This window comes from Anabrus simplex, chromosome 2 (assembly GCF_040414725.1).
Source record: "Anabrus simplex isolate iqAnaSimp1 chromosome 2, ASM4041472v1, whole genome shotgun sequence".
NCBI lineage: Eukaryota > Metazoa > Arthropoda > Insecta > Orthoptera > Tettigoniidae > Anabrus > Anabrus simplex.
The window spans coordinates 773,473,003-773,493,998 of NC_090266.1; the positions used below are offsets into that span (position 1 = coordinate 773,473,003).

A 20,996-nucleotide genomic window follows, 5' to 3' on the forward strand; every position below is an offset into this window, starting at 1 on the left:
TACAGCCTGTTGCACTCCTCTGAGGCAATGATTAATGCTGACAGATGAAATGAAAAGATACTGGAAAGTGTCACTGGAATGAAAGATGACAGGGAAAGCTGGAGTACCCAGAGGAAAACCTGTCCTGCATCTGCTTTATCCAGTAAAAATCTCACATGGAGTGACCATGATTTGAACCACAGAACCCAGAGGTGAGAGGCCAGCGTGCTGCGCCTGAGCCATGAAGGGTCTGTAAAGATGATATTATAAGGTCCTAATTATGTGGTCTGCAATTAATAATAATTTACTGAGTTGATGAATGATGTAAAAGATATGAGTGATAATGAGAATCTCAGGAATTAAATAAATGTATGACCGACAAATAAATGACAGAAACATTAGTTTAGAGGGTCTACTCCAAAACCAAAAATAGAAATTCTCATATTTGGGGGGGGGGGGGGTTTGTTCTCTATGCTTTATGTTGGGAGAACTTAGAAGAGATGTAGTGAATACTAGGAAGCACCTAACATTGCAGCGAGTATTGCACTTATACAACATTTTCTTGGTGCCATACCACTCTGAATTTAACACTTTTTCCAGACATGAGGAGAAACATCTTTTAAATACCTTATTTTAGGTACCTTTCCCCGAAAACAGTCACAATTGATGTTTCTTGCCATGGGCCTGAATTTTTATCTCATCATGTTAATGCAGGCTATACTTCAAATAGTATTCTGATCTATAAAGCTACCGTATTTGTATACCAGTCCATACAATATCAACTGTTAAGGCTCTTCTACCCCAATGCAGAGTCTAAGAACATAGAGGATACATACTTTCAGTTTGATACAGAGGCTTAGTCTTATGAAGATTCCTAAATACCCAGATAGTAAAATTAACAATATGTGCCACAATGCAAAATTTGGGGGGTAGGGAATGGGGGGCAGAATCAGATGGAAGCAGTATGTACATAACATAGGAGCTGAAAGAGTGACTAAGGACAAGCGAACAGTGTTATTGAAGGCTGTTGCTTTCCATTTGGCCTGTACCGTATCGCATTATTAACAGGGCTTCCAATAACTGTTAAGCAGGAGCCATGGAATGGAAAAGTTTGTAAATAAAACACCACCTATTCAAGTGGCATATTTAGGGGTTAAGGAGGCTGAAGGATTGAAATACCTTATGAACACCTTGATTGTGAGGAAAAATAACATAACATTACAATCTTTCTTTAAAGTGTAGTTTCCCACAGAATATTTCATACTAGTGTTTTCTCACATCGTAATTAGCACTAATTAAAACACATCATGGGTAGTTTTCAGTAAGGAGAGGCAGGCACCATATTTTGAAGCTGCAGCAGAATTCTGAAGCCATTCTTGAAATTAGTTTTTAAATATGTCACTGAAGACCCCTATTAGATTCTGGTGAAGAGTTTGTGCTCGTATCACAGAAAAGTTGCTGAAAATGTTTTACGTATAATTCGCAATGCTCACCTGCAAAAAAGAATACAAATTTTAGCAAAATGCTACCATTCTGGAAACTTGGAAATAAATCATACATCAAATTAGAAGATATAACATTGTGTGCCACTGAACAGAAGCTGTTGTCTTTCTGAGTGGCTAGAGAAATTTTAGTTAACACACTTATATATGCATAACTACAGTATAATTCATTTAATTTAGGATTGGGATAGGTGCCCTAGAACTACATATAAGGTGTGAGGAAAGTGTTTTATTAAAGGTTTGATAAACCACACTCAGGATTAAACCACCCAACTATGTATCCCTAGTCATCCCATGGGATGCATCTTATATGAACCAAGACAGAAATAGATTCTACACTGGAATTTGTATCCCATGCTTTTATCACTTTTATACTCCCTCACTCAACAAGCATTTCCTTAAAAGCTGCCCCGTAGTCACCTATAGCTACATTACCAATCTCCAGGTAAACCCTGCCACACAATCAGCCACAGAAATTTCCTTCATTTACATAGCTCCTTCTGTAGCAAGCACCCACATTGAAAACACAGCAACATCAATGACGTATCATAACACTCATCTTGTTTAATATCAACACTTACACGAGAAGTCATGGTTATCAATGACATTGTCCAAGAACTCCAATGCATCAACTGTCCTGTCTGTTACATTGGTTTGACTTCCACAACCCCATACACTAGTATTAAAAAACCTAGTCATAAAAGAACATGCAATCAAAGTAACAAGTTTGCCACACATGCCTTCAAGTATAACAGCATCTCTAACTAACCTTTATCATCAAACTTGTAAGCACACTATCATCCTACTTTCAAGAGTCTGAAATTATTCACAAGTTCACTCTTACCCTTAGGGCACACCTATGTCACATTACATCATCATTTAAAACTGCCTTTCTAACTGTAATGTTGGTTCCAGGTCTTCTGAACCCAAGCTGGCAGGTCAGATCCAGGCTCATTCTAGTGGTATTTGAAGGTGCTCGGATACGACGGCCTCATGTTGGTAGATTTACAGGCACATAAAATAACTCCTGCAGGACAAAACCTCAGTGTGTCTGAAAACTGTAAAAGTGTTGAGGGGCATAAAACAATATTTTTATTGATGATGATTGTTGTTTTAAGGGGCCTAATATCTAGGTCACTGGCCCCCAATGGTAAGAGATGAAGTGATATGAAATTATAGATTGTTGTTGTTGGAGTCATCAGTCCATAGACTGGTTTGATGCAGCCCTCCATGCCATCTTATCCTGTGCTAACCTATTCACTTCTACATAACTATTACTCGCGCAACTTTTAGTGATACATGGGCTCCGTAGTGCTGAATCGGTAGACTTCAGTTATCTTCGAAATTTGTACCGGCAACCTTTGAAACATGAACTATGAATCGCTTATGCAATGCTGTGAGACACCTGGCGTACACTTTACGTACTAGTACTGTTGTTGTTTACACAGCAAAGCCAAACTATAGAATTCATGCTAGGAACAAGATTCTCATCGGAAAATGTTATATAATGTGTGTGTGACACAGTTGTTTGCTTAAGATAATAAAGGTTTAGAAAATTTATATCATTCGATCATATTATCGATTCAATTCAGATATCATTTCCATTCAGTTGGCAGTATTACCGGAAATGGGAGAGCTCCCTCCTTACGCCTCACCTCCGTAACACCAAATATCACTAAAATCTGCGTAATACTATATCCTACATTTGCTCTAATCTGTTCCATCATATTCATACCTTGGTCTACCTCTACCATTCCTACCACCTGCACTTCCCTCAGAAACCAAATGACCGGGTGAGTTGGCAGTGTGGTTAGGGGTGCGCAGCTGTGAGCTTGCATCTGGGAGATAGTGGGTTCGAACCCCACTGTCGGCAGCCCTGAAGATGGTTTTCTGTGGTTTCCCATTTGCACACCAGGCAAATGCTGGGGCTGTACATTAATTAAGTCCACAGCCGCTTCTTTCCCATTCCTAGGCCTTTCCTGTCCCATCGTCGCCATTATTTCCTTCCTGATCATTTTGCTGAGGATTATGGGAGTGCATGTTGTCATCATAATCAGTCTAGTGGGTGCTGTTTATTTAGTGGAGTGTGGCCTTGTCGAAATTGGGGTGAAGTCTTCTCTAGTGTATCCTTGAGCCTATTCGTTATCATATGTCCATGTCTTGGCTGGTATATTTATTAATCCTTGAGTCCGCGTGTAGGCAAGGAGTTTGCGAGTCAGTATGGGATGTCTTGCAGGTGATTCAGTTCACACTAATATTAGCCCAGGATGTTTCTTTGAGGCCCGTCTGGGCATTTGTGGTCATTTTGTGGATGTACACTGGCTTCGACCATATTTAGTGGGACATTGTATGATATGAGAACTTATATTTCTTCAAAAGGATATCTATAGACCAGATGTGAATCAATTTGCATACTGAGAAGTGTTTCCCTTGCACCCCATGGCTGTTTAAGTGTCTTTCCTTTCGATCAAATTTAATTGCATTATATGCTCCTCATTTTGCGTCTTGGTCTGTTCGTCATCTGGTTTACCTTTTTCTTGTAGTTTGGTTGCTTCTTGCTCAAACCGGCATGTTTTCGCAATAATGTATTGTTGCTTGCTTGTCATCTGGCTGTTCTGGGGTCTGTTCCTGTGAGTATGGGATCATGGGTAATAGTTTGCGGGCAGTCGCTGACATTCTTGGTCTGTCATTGGAGGTATGGGACCCAATTGACTGGCTGAAGGTTCTTCTCCATCAACTCATGACCCTTGTCATCATGTCAACTATCAATTCTGCATCGTTTATGTATTATTATATCCCGTGAATTCCAACTGGCTGGAAGGGTGTCTGTGGATTGGCATAATCTCACAAGGTGGACTGTCCTTACGCCACCATATTTTTAGTCCTGGGTTATCCAGAGGTTCTCTGAACACTTGATGGTCTTGGTAGAACACCTGTGCTCGTATTCGAAGATGGCTTATATGGAGATGTAATTTTCTTGAATTTTTGCCCTTATTTATGTTGCTTTGAGTTGGTTCAGCCTGGTGCTATAATACCATTTTTTTTCTTGTTGTGTGTTCCCTACCATCCTTTCTGTAATTGTTGGCTGTCATCAGGTGGTTGGCCTGGGTTACTGGTGCATGGTAATCTCGTGCGGACAAACTTTGAGTACTCCCCTTCACCTTATTATACCGGTTAAGTCTCCAGTTATTGCCATTACCTTTGTTATTCTGGGTCGGTCGCCATGTGATCTCTGCGTTATGGTTGTGGGTGATTTGGGGATACTGTGTTTTCTGTTTCTTGGTGGTGATCTTTCTGCCTTCCATTTTCTTCCGAGTAATCTGATTATCATGTACCTTGTGACAAGTAAATGAGTTGATTGTTATGGGTGAATTCTGTCCGTCTTGCCGTGTGATAATCCATCTTTGTATCCCTCCCTGTATTCTCTGTCATTTATTTAGTTTGATGTGTATCGTGCCTTCCTTTTGATCTGGTTCTCTCATCTGTTAAATTATGTAAGGTGTGGAAGAATGCTAAGTAATTTCTTGTAAAATGAATGTGGAAAACTATTTAATAATGGTCTTCGACCTTGTAGTTGGGAGTTTGATTGCCCTGGTTTGGGCTTCTTAAATATTTAGTCCTGTTGGGGGCAAAATTTTCGTTTCATTCCCCGGTATTTCATGACCCAGCATCTGTGTTCCACATTATTGCTCTTGTTTCTGATATGTTATTTCCTTTTGAAAATTAAATTATTGGGAACATTCAGTTAGGTTAGGTCCTCTTTTCTTTGTATATATGGGTTGCTTTATTCTAATATTGTAAGATTATCTAGATTTATTAGTCCTAATTTAATTTCTTTTAAAATAGATTATACTAATTTGTTTCAAGTAATGTAATATTCTGTAGCAATAACCATAAAAGTTGGCAAATGTCAATGCCAGAAGTGGCAAATGAACTGTACCCAAGCCATGGGTGTTACCCGTGTGGTCAAACTTAAAGCTAAAATTGGAGAAGATTCTTGTCATTGTAAGAGTTTGTGCTTACTAATGTCCCATGAACTTTCAAAAACACTATTACAAGTGGGTCGTTGAAACCCGGTTCGAAACTAATGAAATCCCTAATGAGTGTGTGAGGACCGAAGTGGTGACTAATGGTTTTAGAACTGTACTTGTTCCGTCGCTGCTGCTTTTTGTTCCTGTTGCAGCTATTCGTGCACACCTTGGAGCTGCCGTTGCAAGAAGCTAAGCTGGACTCGTGCATCTAAAAAACCTGTGTCATTAGAGCTCAACATTTGGTGCTGAAATCTTGCAAGTCATGAGTCTGTTTATCATCTGGTGTGTTGTACGTTGTGCTGACTGGCCATTGGTACTCCATCTTCCTGCACATTGAACACTCCATGTGTGCCCTGTGTTGTTTCTTCGATGTCACCAATTACCAAGTAAGACTGTTCCTGAAGCTTGTTCTCTTGGCATGAAATGAGATGTACTCAAAGTGATTCAATGGGGGTAATGTCTAACTGATTAATGAACTAAACTTATGGACTTAACGTGTGAATTTATGGCCTACTCTTTGGATGCTCTGGTATCCTGTGACTGAGTGGTACCTTTTCGAGTGAATATAACTGAATGCTACCTGCCTGTGGCCCTCTTTTGGCGGGGGGTGACTGTGGCGTTATTAATGTAAATACACTTGTTATGTCATATACTTTGGACAATCTACTGTCTACGCGACATGTATTTTAATTGTGTCTCTCATCGGCACTTGATTATTTAATTCCTCTATAGACCTCGTGTTCACGGCCTAGTTATTGTACGGAGCTGTGATATACCAGGATTATATGAGACTGGAATTCTACTATACTTGAAGTACTGAATTAATAAAAACTTCGTGTCTCATGGACTCTGATGCCTTAGCACCTTGGACGCTTGGCCTACTTGTCATCTACTCTGTCTATACGAGAAGAAGCGAACCTTTCGTCACATAGTTACACTGTGTGTTAGTATTTCTAAGAGTATAATTGCACTTCGGACAGCTACACGTATTCTTATGCCATCTATGAGACTACATTTGGTATTACAGTGGGTGGTTCGACATTGCCCACCAGGGCGAGTATCCGGTCTATTCTGTGTCGCCCCTAGCGGCGAACTCTGAAGTGGAGTGAGCGCTTGAGGGTCTTGGAGACAAGACGTTGACTTGGAACTATGGCGTGGCGGACGGCTGCAAAAACTGTGTGTCCGCAGACTGAGATAGGGCGATAACCTAAAAAATCACCACATCTAGGGTTTGGAGTTTCATTATCCTTTTGGTTTTGTATTATACGTGTTGTTTCTTCTGTATTAATAATGTAGCTAAGTAGGTAGTTTTATCTGGTACTTGTGAAGTCGTAGTGTTAGGTCAAATACGAGGCGAGTTATCTTGGCATAAGGCCTACTCCTAAATATGTTTAATGTATTATTTCTCTTAAAATTATTTTACTGCATATGTATTATATTCAGTTTAGTGAGTTATATGGACGTGATGGATATCTAAGTTTGGTGATGCTGTGTTCTGCTACAAGTGTGCGTGTGGTATGTAACGGATGGCCATTATTGTGCTGAGATAATATTTGAAATTATCGATTTCCTTGTTGTTTAATATTGTCATTCTCTTCGCCCGGGCTTATTTTTCGGTGTATTTGCTGGTGATTTTCTATGCTATGCCCTTATGCGTGTGCCGGTTTTCCTTGAAATTTGGTATATTATTTGTCTCTTCTGTATTGTGGGTTCATATTGGTATTATAAATTTACTCATTCGGAACAAATATTTCAGATTCTCTATGGGAATCAACATCTATATCATCTGATGGCCAAGCAGGCAGCAATTTTTGATAATGAGACAAAGTGTCTCATAGTGCATTGGCACTGCTGGTGGCCACAATTAGCCTATGCAGTGGCCTCCATGGTATGCACTAGCTGGCGTCTTGGTAGGTGTGCTAGGTACCAACTGATGAGTCCAGCCTAGCACATGAGGGCGAAACGCTGGCAACCAGGAATGAGTTAGCTGGAAAATTTATAATGTCCAATAATGAACCATTTATATTGGTATTATAAATTTACTCATTCGGAACAAATATTTCAGATTCTCTATGGGAATCAACATCTATATCATCTGATGGCCAAGCAGGCATCAATTTTTGATAATGAGACAAAGTGTCTCATAGTGCATTGGCACTGCTGGTGGCTACAATTAGCCTATGCAGTGGCCTCCATGGTATGCACTAGCTGGCGTCTTGGTAGGTGTGCTAGGTAACAACTGATGAGCCCAGCCTAGCACATGAGGGCGAAACGCTGGCAACCAGGAATGAGTTAGCTGGAAAATTTATAATGTCCAATAATGGACCATTTATATTGGTATTATCGAAGTAATAGTCTGAGCACTTACCGCTACGCCAACTACTGCTCGGCGTGCGCACTAACGTAAGTGGCTTATGCAGTGCGAGAGTCGCGTCAATAATTATATTTTTTATTTTCTAAATGCTTGGCCATCTGGAGTTCCCACTTCAGGTACTTTCATTTCTAGCCAAGCCCTGCATGTTCTGTAAATTTAAGCAAAATCGGTGGTGACGAGTAGGGAATGCCCCCTTGTGAGTCAAAACTGAAAGGAGATGGCTTCAGACATTACCAAAAAAAAGTTACTGAAGTTAATAATAATAATAATAATAATAATAATAATAATAATAATAATAATAATAATAATAATAATAATAATAATAATAATAATGTTATTTGCTTTACGTCCCACTAACTACTTTCACAGTTTTCTGAGACGCAGAGGTGCCGGAATTTAGTCCCGCAGGAGTTCTTTTACGTGCCAGTAAATCTACAGACACGAGGCTGACATATTTGAGCATCTTCAAATACCACCAGACTGAGCCAGGATCGAACCTGCCAAGTTGGGGTTAGAAGGCGAGCGCCTCAACCATCTGAGCCACTTAGCCCAGCTTTAGGGAAGTTCAAGAAATAATTTACAGCACCTAAACAGTCTTTGGAAAGTAAACCAAACATCACTTCCCTAGTAAATTTTTATCTTTCTACTGGGGTATTTTTCATTTATGTCATTCCAGTTGGAGAGCCCAAGGTGCACTGTGGATGGCAATTAATGTGTCACACTGTAAAGTTCAAACACCTGCATGGCAAATTTTACACAGTTTAAAAAGGAACATATTATACCTTCGCATTCCTTTGCCAATTCATAAAAAAAGAAAATTATACTCTTTGCTGTACGAACGGAGTCTGCAAGATCGAATTTGACGAATAGAGGACACTGCCACAATACTTTCTTTTGTCGCTAAGTGCACTATCACCTTGCGTTTCATTCAGATTATGAATTTTAATACATGAAAAGCCCATGTTTAAGTTCCATAGCAAGGCAAGATTCCAAGATAGTATTTAGCAGAAAGTCTCTCTTCCCATCCTCTTACCTCACATAGAAGAATGATGATGATGATGATGATGATGATGATTTTCATACGCTATGTGATGTCAGAGAAGCTAAAGGTAGTACATACAATGTTCATTTGAAAGTTTGTAATGGGAGAGTGTGGAGTGGTGCAAGTCATAGAATAAGATGACGTGTTGTAATAGTTTGATGCAGCAGCAGGAAGCAAGAGATGAGTAATGTTGTTACAGGAGCAACTGCCGCCTTGTGCACAATGGTCTTCACAGGTATTGCTGGAAGAAACAACGAATCTGGTGGACTCTGTGCTATAATGTTGAAGTCTAGTGGTTTGGCCAGTGTACTCAAGGCAGTAAATTTACGGCGCACTTTCTAGCAGTCACGCAAGTGCGAAATCAGGTATAACTGGAAAACAATATTCTCTCACCCATGGGTAACTAACACAAATATCGAGCTTGATTTTTACAATTATTATTATTATTATTACTATTATTATTATTATTATTATTATTATTATTATTATTATTATTATTACTACTACTATTACTTGCATGTATGGCTGTGAAGTGTTACATCACGTTAGTATTTGTATTATTATTATTACAATATGATCGCATTGTGCGTGAGGTTATGAAACATGTTGAACATAGACATTGATATCAGTTCTGTTAATGTAAATACCTGTAAATTAATATTATAATTTATTCTTACCTGTATATATAAAATGTAATCCATAATTGTGGAATACACTGTAACTTCCAGAATGGTATAGGAGCTAGAACAATTGAGAATATTCTGTACATTATGACCTATGTATTACGCACTCTAGAAGATTCAAGAAAGTAGTTTTTTGTAACGTATCTTTCTGGAAACCTGGCCAGGATATATATAAAGGGACAATCTTGATGGTGAAGTTAGTTTTTATTTAGTTGTGGTTTGGAAGTTATTGAAAAAGAGTTATTGTTTAGTAGCACGTGGACGACATGCCGAGCCAGACAGTCTCCTTGTTGAATTGATCGGTAGTCATCTTTTTTCAACTGTGTTTCAAAGTGTATCCACTGTGGTATTCGGTATCAGTTGTTGACTGTTTAAAGATGGTGGCTTTGTTGATATCCTACAAGAGAAGTGTTTTTTTTTTGTTTTTTTTTGTGATACGGTGATTAAGGTTGTATTAATTTGTGTATATATGTGGATAAAATTAATTGTACCAACTGACAGCATCTTATGTGCATCTTTGTGAGTACGTTAGTAGGAAAGACCATATATCTTGATTTCCTGGATCTTCTTGTCAAGAAGATAGAAAGGACAATTTCTATCCCGAGGAGAATGAAGACCAAGGCAGTTAGGGCACCTGTTCAGAGGTGTACAGTGCTCCGTGCCATGAGCTTCTTTTCAATATGTATCACATAGACTGATTCAAACAACGAGGTACCATGTGTCCAAACCTCTGGCAGTTATAGCACCGCATGGGAGGGGGGATGTACGGCCTGACAATGATAACGCTAATAATATATGGTCTGGTATTCGGCTATGTGGAGGACCTGTGTCATCAGACAAATACTACTGTAGGGTACATGGCGATCCCACCCGATGGGCTGTGGATACCGTCTGGGCTTTTGAGCATAATCGCACACGTAAGAGGGCCTTCCCCAAGCACCACGCACAATAAATTTTGATCGGCCTACAACTAACCTTCGAGAGGGGACTGATGGCCACATGACACTTTTGGTTGCCTTCTACGACAGGCAGGGGTCCAATTCATTACTCTATGCCATAATCCATTTCCGTGCCTAGTGTAGGTTGCCCCTTTTAGTCTCATCTTACGACAGGCTGATGATACCATGAATGTGTTCTATGTTGGCAGCCCCATCCTCAGCGATTATTATTATTATCATTATTATTATTATTATTATTTTGGTAATGGACACAAGGCAAATGTTCTTGCCTCAGGAGTCAGTTGCTAAAGACAGCCACATATAATAACACTAAAGTACTCCAATGAGGTTCGTTGTTTACCATAAAAACTACAGTGAATTTGTTTTCATTCACTTTTAATTCGTTTTCACCATGGCCATCTTTGAACTTGCCCTCATCTCTTTAGCTAACCTTTATCCTGCACCTGTGTGCTCCAATTTTTTCTCTTCTATGCTAATTAATGAACTTAATTAATGATTAATGATGATTAGATGATGATTAAGATGATGATAATGATGATGATGATGATGATGATGATGATTCTTTTCACAACACTTCTGCCTCTCTTCACTGCCATCTTCCATCCAGGCTCGGTTTGGGAATTACCATTTTTTTATTTTTAGAATTTGCTTCACGTCGCACCTGACACAGATAGGTCTTACGGCGATGATGGGATAGGAAAGGGCTAGGAGTGTGAAGGAAGCGACCATGGCCTTAATGAGGGTACAGCCCAGCATTTGCCTAGTGTGAAAATGGGAAACAACGGAAAACCATCTTCACGGCTGCCATCAGTGGGGTTCAAACCCACTATCTCCCGAATGCAAGTTGATAGCTACATGACCCAAGCTGTGCGGCCGCTTGCTCGGTAGTTTGGGAATCAGTAGGGCATTCAGGCCAGATGCACTTCCTGCTGTCATAATCTAGATGAACTGGAAATCCACTCAAAATCACAGAGATTTTAATCCAGAACACCAATTTGAAGATAAGGGACCACATTGTGCTAGCGCACCTCATTTCATGCACAAAGTAATTATAAATACGAGAATCTTCTTCTGCAAACAAGTATGATAAATCCTTACCTTTGGAAAAGGCAGTTGTGCCCTTAAGACGCTGATTGCGCTGTTCAAAAAATTTGAATACAGAATAAAAAATTGTTGCATCTCCAGTTGCCTTGGCAGCTTCCAAAAACTTCCGCGCAGACACCTGATCAACAGAACCCACACTGCGTACAAATCTAGAGATGAAAAAAAAAATGAATTGTGAGAAATTCAATTAACTCATTCATTGCTGTAATACAGAGTGATATTTTTAAACAGGTTGCTCTGCAACACCACAAAGGTATGTGGAAATTGTTTCTCTAACAATTTATCACAATAAAGACAGGAGAATAAAATCCAGGCCAGTGCAATTAATATTTTAAGAAACGATAGGAAAGACACGAAAGCAGAGTAAGAAATAATGACGTCAGGAAGGAAATCAGAGTGGAAAAGCTTTTCAACAGAATGGAGAGGGATATACTTTGATAGTTTGGACATGTTAAGAGGATGTGGTTTTTTTTTTTGCTAGTTGCTTTACGCTGCAACGACACAGATAGGTCTTATGGCGAAGAAGGGACAGGGAAGGGCTAGGAGTGGGAAGGAGGCAGCTGTAGCCTTAATTAAGGTACAGCCCCAGCATTTGCCTCGTGTGAAAAGGGAAACCACGGAAAACCATTTTCAGGGCTGCTGGGGTTCGAACAAGAGGATGGTTGACGATTATGCTTGTTGTTTTAAGGGGGCCTAATATCGAAGGTCATTGGCCCTTAAGAGGATTGAAAAGAGAAGGATGCTGAAGCGGATGATGGAACCCGGACAGAAGCAGGGAAGGCAAGAGAGAGATCCAGGCACTAAGGTGGTTGAAAACGATTAAGAATAGTATAATTACAGGAAACCTGGATTGGAACACAGTTAAGGAGGAACAATGGTGTTTGGATAGAAGAAGATGGAAAGGTGCCATAAACCTCAAAATCCGGCGGGAGATGGACGAGCGAAATTGATGATGATGATGATGATGATGATGATGATGATGATGATGATGATGATGATGATGATGATGATGATGATCACATCTGAGGCCAACAGAATAGCAGAGGCATATACGCCAAAAGCTACTTTTGAGAAAAACATGTTTAAAGTTTTGCTATCACAAAAAAGAAACATCTACATACACATTAAAATATTGTACACTGTTCAGAAATGAACCAACAGGCATTACTACTGTGAATTATAAAATACAATTTTACAGATATTCTGATGATGATGATGATGCTTGTTGTTTTAAGGGGCCAAACATCGAAGGTCATCGGCGCCTACAGATATTCTAGGTTTCTGAACACTAGTTTTAAATATGACCTTTTTTTAATGTAAGGTTGTTTATGCATGTTAAGAATGAAACTGTTTTCTTGCAAAATGGAAATACAGTAAATACTATATAAATAAACTAACTAATATGAATTATTAGTTTATTTAAATAGCTGTAATCAATTTGTAATTCCCTATTTCCCAAAATTCTCAAAATATTTCATCATTTTCATCTCGACCCACTTTCTTGAAATAACCACGCAAACAAGGAGGCCCTACTTCCTTTGCACTTGCATCATTTTTAGTTTTTGAACTTCAATAATCTTCACCTGTATTTCTCTTTTTCTTGGCTACATTTATTTTCCATTTGTTTCTCTGTGTACAGCATTTTCTACGATGATTTACGTTATGAGAAGGACAAGCACTGTCTGTATCACTTGTTGTTTGTCCTTAATAAAAAGTAAATAATAATGAAAAGGCTTCTTGGAAAAACAGCATTAGTCCAAAAATCAAGTTTTGGGGAAACGAGACAAAACTGTCCACCATCATAATGCAGCGATATATATGGAATTTGGTATTGCATGGGATACGTTTACACAGTAAGAAACATAATATGCATTTGCAAATACATAAAGTGTTATATTTCACATATGAGAACAAAAAATAAGATGGACATATGTCATTTATACTTGAAAAATACAGATACTATAAACACAATTTTTTGCTACGATGCATTCATAAGTATAACAATGTACCAGAAACATACAAAAATTATATTACATTTAGAGTGCTTATTATATGTAACCCTCTATGACACAATTAGACCACACACTCTTAATCAAAGAGTCTTAGTACCGCTTTGGTGAACTGAACCTGCAATATATGCAGTTTACATTTGTAGAACAGCTGCTGTCATCTCACCCACTGTTACTGTCATCACAGTCAATGTCAGCTTCAGGTGCCATGCAAATTTTGTTATAAAATGATCTGTTATTGTGTTTGCTCAAATATTGCATCAAGTTTTGCACATCCACAATCTTGGCTGGTGGTATTGGTAACCTTGTACTGTACGCTGGTTTTAGTTCAATTTCCTGTGAAAATGGAACGCTATTGCAAATGACGCTAGTCCGCCATGGACCTGAATATGTATCCCTGACTTTTACAGCTGGACATCTCTGCTGTATTTTGAACATTCTTCACTGTTTTAATTTGCATTGGAGGTTTGTGATGATTCAGAAAGTATGGGGCCAAAGTTGCTCTGAAATCAGTGAAATCACTATATTGCACTTCTTGTACATTAAAGGGTGATGGATTTTGTCGTGATGTTGATATTACTTCCATCCAGTCATTAGGAGATTCTGCTGCATTCAGTTTTCTTTTCTGTTTTTCTATGAGGGCAAAGTCTTGAATATTTGGGAGGTAGCTATGTCCCCGCATTGGAAATAAGTATGTTATGATACGAAACATTTTCAAGGCATGCACTAGAAAATACAAGAAATACACCATTACATGGTTTTTGTTCTGTCCAGATGGACCACCACTTATTAGAACTAGATATTCAGAATCATAATTCAAAGGTTGTAAGTAGGTAACAGCATTGGTTCCCTTTTTACCATCGGCTTCATGATAAGTAAACATAGTCATCAGCTAGGGAGTGTATACCAAAAACATAATACCAGAGCTGCCTGCATTGGATTTAACGTGTGGCAGCGGAAGGTTTTGCATATAATCAAAGCTAATCCATGTCACCTCATTAGTTTGGGCTTTTGCCTTGAACATTCTTTTGTGTTGTCTGAATGCTTTTGCTTTGCGCAACTGAAGCTCCTGCTCTATTCTCAACTTCTCTTTGTCTTCCAAGGTCAACTCTGGACTGATCAACGTCTGTTGCAGCGAATCACAAAACGTGCATGTTTCCGACCATGGAAAGCCGAACTTAGTGTTATGATTGGAAAAAACGTGCCAATGCAGTTTGTAAGGAATATTCAGTTGATATTGTGCACGAAACATTCTGTGCAACCTCTTCACTGACATATCTTCCAGTAGATACTTCACGTTGGGATAGTGTCAGAGCAAATAATGAGACTGCCAGACAGGAAATGATTTGATGTGGAATGTGATAAGATCTGTCGCAACCAACGGGCATGCATTAGGCCAGCTGCCATGCTTGCCATGCACATCTTTGGGGGATGTGCCAAAAACTACCGAAGACATTTGAATTCTGCGCACATGCACATAAGGTATGCCATGAAGGCTTATAAACGCATTCAGACAAACTGGCATATCCTTACTATCTAACCTTACTTTGTATGTATAAGCTGCACAATGATCTTTGCCACTGGATTCTGCAGCACGGGAACATCTTCGAAATATGTGATGCACATTAATCAGTCAAAAAAAAAAAAGCCACCCAAGTGAGAATTTTGATCATTTTTGTTTTCCAGTGCATTACACGTTTGAAGAATATGTTCTCTTCCTTCATGTCCTATCTTCTGAAAACAGTGAAAGTGCACACAGCTGAAAATGAAATCACATTCAATGTGAATTTATGTGATACTAATACTACTGAGAAGTAAAACACACCATACACATTTTCCAAATGAATCAGTATGTGAACATAAACAATAGGATACAAATTGCACGATAAACGTGTAGGAAATCATCTATTACTCGGTTTGGTACAACACGGCCCACATGGTTTGTATATTCTATCCCAGCCACTTTCTTCTGACATATCAGATCTCTAGTATTTCTTACGTAAAGGCCATCCATAATCTTCAGGTTCTCCATCTGCGTTCATGATTACACACCCTCTCACAAGCAATGCATCCTCAAAGAGCAGCACGTCTTTACGAAATACACAACGTCTCCGTTGACAAGATTAATTTCAGGGCCTGCCACTTTACTGCAGCACCATGCACCGCTCTTTCATACAAAAGCAACAATTGTCCATGACTAGTGCTGTTTTTCCTGGAATCACGTTGGACATATGCTGTTTTTCCAGAATCACCTATATTATAACCCTCATTATAATAACCCCTTTTAGCCGACACAATATTATCATCAGATGCATTCATATACACACTGCAATATGGCAGCACTAACTCAATTGACGCGATTTTGGACTAATAGTGTTTTTCTGAGAAGCCCTTCAATTGTTAAAAGCACAAATTTAAATACTCAACACTAAATACACCAAATAAATATTACAGCAAGAACTGCATGATACTGATAATGAGTGTTATAAATAGCTTTTGAAGCAAAAGACTGAACGAAAAGCTGAACTTTCAAACAGATACCACCATACAAGAAAGATTAAATCTAAAACAACAAATATCCTTCAAAATGCTCAAGAAATGTATAAGGGCTGAAGGGCTAAAAATTAACACCACCCTCTGTTAAGATATTTATTGTCCCATGCTGTTAATACATAGCAGTTATCGAAGGACAGTGGCCAGCCAGTAGGCTGGCTTATACGCCTTTGCTATTCTCGAGATTGCGCTGCAGTGCGTAAGGTCGAATGACATTCTATATTCAAAGGGAGGTTTTGTTCATAACCAAGGCATATCGACCATTCACGCTTAACAGCCACGAAAGAGTACACTTCACACTTTATGTCGCAAGAAAAAACTAAAAAAGCATACTTCGGCACATATGCCTCTGCTATTCTAAACGCCTCAGTGTTTTGAAGCAATAGAATAAAAGATGTTAAGTTCCACACAAAAAATTGTTATTTTAAAAACTTAAACTCATACAGGGCCAGTTATTCTAAAATTAAAATCAAAGGCCTATCTTATATTGTAAAACCTTCAATCATTTGCTTTTTTAAAGTAATATCATTTCTGACTTAAACATTTATAAATCTTAGGCTCTTCAGTCTGCCAAAACTAATTTTGAATAAATAAATTTATAAACTATCTGAAAGAGAAAACATATTACAGAAATATACCTGAAATAGAAACAACTTGATTAAAATAGAATGACAAGTTTTATTTTTTAAAGAGCACCATCACATTCTATCAGATCACACTCAAAAATATTTAGAAATGTATAAACATTTATGTTTAAATTCTGCTTAAATCCTGAAAAACTCGAAATTTGGAATTTGTCTTAATAAAGTCCTAATTTCTCTCCACTCTAGTACAGAATGCCAGTTGGAGTAATACTGGTACTTTGTTGTTGGCATGAGTCCAGCTGGCTAGTTAGTCCGCTGACCCTCCGCCACGCGCCCCCCCCCCCCCCCCCCCCATGTTGGGTATTCAGCCCGAAGGCTGATCCTCTGCAGCTCTGCCAACAGCTGTCATAAATAGCCTAGGCTTCACTGAAGAGGCGTATTAGGGAAATGAGGAGTGAGGTAGTTTCCCGTTGCTTTCCTCATCGAGCCAGCCGTTGCTATTACATATCAGTCTGCCAAGCCCACTGAAATGCATGCACCAACCGACCCTATGAGTGATATTTTCACACCATTCACAACAGGGACAGGCTGAATAAGCAATGGTATTACTTTTTTGCTAGTTGCTTTACGTCGCACCGACACAGACAGGTCTTATGGCGACGATGGGATAGGGAAGGGCTAGGAGTGGGAAGGAATTGGCCGTGGCCTTAATTAAGGTACAGCCCCAGCATTTGCCTGGTGTGAAAATGGGAAACCACGGAAAACCATTTTCAGGGCTGCCGACAGTGGGGTTCGAACCTACTATCTCCTGAATACTGGATACTGGCCGCACTTAAGCGACTGCAGCTATCAAGCTCGGTAATGGTATTACTAACATCACTCATACCTCAGTCACTTTCATATTGTCAAAGCCAAGGATGAGACAGACAGGTCAATGAAATTAACAAATTTGATGTAGCCCATACCAGAAGACACAGTGCACTGTAAACACTACATCTCGCCAGCAAAGGCATCCCCCCCCCCATGGCTAGGTCAATGAAACGCTGAACCACACAAATTGGTAAATGTAATCTGAATAAAGAAAGATCATTTATCTAAATCATGAATTTATGAACGCAAATGCCAAGAACCAAATTGTAACGCCATGTAAATCGGCCAGACAAAACATAATTTCCACACCAGGTACAAAGAACACGCGAACACAATTAGATACAACATAAACTCAGCCTTTGGAGAACACATGCAGTATATGACAACTCACACAACTTCACTGACATCAACACAGATCTAGAAATTTTACACATAGAAAATAAAAGCAAGTCATTGATATTACAGAAGGTATCAAGATTTATATCATAAGAAAAGCTAACCAAGCTAACCTCAATGACCACACGCATTTAAGAAATTCACCCCTATTTGCACTACTTACTTTCTGAACAATGTTCCACACTTTCTGCATTAGCATTTAATGAAACCCAAAGGAGGTTACTCTGACTGAAAGGTCTGGAATGTGGGTTGGGATATCTGTTGTAAATTTTCTGAATTTACACAGCATCTTGGCCACTCCAGACATTTTATTAGCTTATCATTTATCAACTTACAAGATAAACTAATTCAATTCATACTTTGTCAATCGAATTATCACCACGAATTTAATCCCAAATTAATAATAATAATAATAATAATAATAATAATAATAATAATAATAATAATAATAACGCCACTAATTCAAACTTTATGCCAGTTGAAACTCCTCTACTGGAGGAAGTCTGAACTTTATCTACTGTGTTAATTTTCAAGTTTCTCAGAAGATGTCACTACTTGGAAATTTTGAAGTTTCTGAACTGGGTCGTTTTCGATGTATTTTTGTTTTGCCTGTAGTAAGAAGTGTGGACATTCTCTTCCAGATGGCACTACTGAAGAACTACAATTGTGCACCCTAGTGCGAAGTGAAAGAACTATGTTTTTAGAGAAATTTTGAATTCATAAGTTTGTTCTTTGTTAAATTTCTTTCAGTTATTGTTTAAGTTGGCAATATTAATCCTTTCTTTCTGCCAGTTTTGAAACTGGCCAATCGTAATTTTCTGTAATTAATTTTTCACCAATAAGGTGTTTCTTCCTCATCTAGTGTAGGGGTTTTCGTCGTTAACCAATAAAATTTTTGTGGGAGGGTGTTCTCATTCCTGAAACACCTCGAACTTTCCACGAGGGTATATAAACTGCTGATTTTCGGGTCTCCGGGCCACTTCAGTGACATCTATCAGTGCGTAAAGTACGTAGCAGGGGGCGGGAAGCACCTCTTTCTTCGGGCAGCAGCTCAGCCACCAGGTAATGGCCGTTTAATAACTTCTTTTCTTGTCAGCTCAGCAGTTTAACTCTCGGGGCAGGTCCGAAGCCTTTCCACCATGTAACTTTCCCTAAAATGTAAAGACACTTTGTATCAATTCTATCTTTTAAACTACATATTGGGATAGAGAGTGCTTAACCCTCTCGAGCTCCCACTCATATTGCATTGAGGTGAACTTATTTTCACAACCGTTTCTTCCTTAACGTAATGTAAACTGTTTCCTTCTAAAAGTCACCTCTTTAGTATGGGATTAGCTCTTGCAGTAATGGCCTAGTGCCAAGTAGGTTTTATATAAAGTGTATTAGGAGTGCAAGAACGCCTCCTCTCAAGTTGGTACTTTAGAGGCCATGTAATTTTCCTGTTTCTTTACTTAATAGGCCTCAGTAGGTTAGGTATTTTTACCCCTGTTTTCATGTCCTTGGAGGACAACTTGAATGTGGAGTTTAGTGTGGCCTTTGATAGGCTTAAATTTTGAGAGCGAGTTGCTCTTTCTTGAAAATTGAGTTGTTGTATGCCTCAAGGAGGCTTTACCGTGTAAAGAGGAGCAAGTGCTCCTAGGCATGATTGGGGTCTTCTGCCCCTTTGTTGAATTCTGTATATCGTAAGGTTGGGCTTATAGCTCAAGAATTGTGTGTCTGGCTCTCGGAGCCCAAATCCTGTAATCACTGTAATTGTACATTTTCGAATTGTGTTTCGGCTACTGAGTACCTGTTCTATTTGTTATTTCTTAATCTTGAAAAGAAAATATAACCTTGTTAAATTTTATCTTAACTTTAATTTTGCATTTTGAGACCTGTTCACCCCCGCACCTTCTTTCACCTCTGCACATCCACTATACTCCGTAACAAGTGGTAGCAGAGCGTGGGTTGAATGGGTCTCAATTTAGCCCCTTTTGACGGCTAAACATTGCCTTGTTTTCGAACTCTAACAATTTTCTCAGTTGCTGGATTTTTTTTGATTTTTCCGGTTGTTTTCAAAATTGCTTTGTCATCATGCCCGGCCCTCGCGATGTTCTCCATCTTAACTATTTGCGCAAGGAGGAGTTGATCTATGAATTAACTATTAGAAACGTGCAATCTGGAGGCACGGTTGCGGTAGACACAAATAAGCTTAGAGAGTCCCTTGATTTGCCCATTTCCATCCCCACTTTGGGAGAGAAAGAAATTGACGACTCTCTCTCCACGATCACGGACAATACTACTGAGCTGGCATCTGTAATTACCTTTTTTGAAGAAAATGATCCTTCTCCCAATCAAATTAAACGTGTGCAAGCCAGGTTATTTCATTTTTCTAATAGAGTTAACGATCTGTTGTCTCTGAAGTTAAATGACGTTCAGAGGAAGGAAGCTAGTGTGGTTCTTGAAAATCTTTCTGAATTGTCCAGTAAGGTTACCCAATTTTTAACTGGGGAAGTTCCTCCCAAAACTGATCAACCCACTACGGTGAATGTAGGTAGTGAGGAAGAGCCTCCTAAGGGAGAAGTCAATAGGAAAACCGTTGGAGCTCAAACAATCTCTGCCCCATTGGACAACGAGTCTGAACGCCGTACCTCGTTGAATAATGTACGTTCTGAATTAACTTCTTTGCCACTTAAACCTTTACCTACTATGTCACCTGGGTTCAGCAGCTTGCCTCATCCATTAGCAATGTTGCTCAGAGGTATCTCTAAGTTTTCTGTTAATACCACCAGTGAAGTAATTTCATTCTTAAGGTTTTTAGTTGAGTTTCAGGACCATGCTCTTGTTTTTTCTCTTTTTCCATGTCAAATTATGCAGATAATTTATCCTTATGCAATTGGTGTTCTCTCAGACAAAATAGTAAGAGCCATT

The 20,996-nt window shown here is 39.0% G+C and overlaps 1 protein-coding gene across 1 annotated transcript in view; it reads right to left on the minus strand.

The window, feature by feature from the left end:
* Positions 1-811: 811 nt before the first annotated feature.
* Positions 812-20,996, minus strand: part of Bulli (regulator of MON1-CCZ1 complex protein bulli) — a 214,775-nt gene continuing 194,590 nt past the window's right edge. Inside the window, exons 14-15 of the mRNA XM_067141454.2 lie at positions 11,669-11,823; positions 812-1,472 (exon numbers count right to left, since the gene is read on the minus strand). Of these exons, the coding sequence (XP_066997555.1) occupies positions 1,378-1,472; positions 11,669-11,823 (250 nt within the window). The 3' untranslated portion in view covers positions 812-1,377. The remainder of the gene's footprint in view (positions 1,473-11,668; positions 11,824-20,996) is intronic.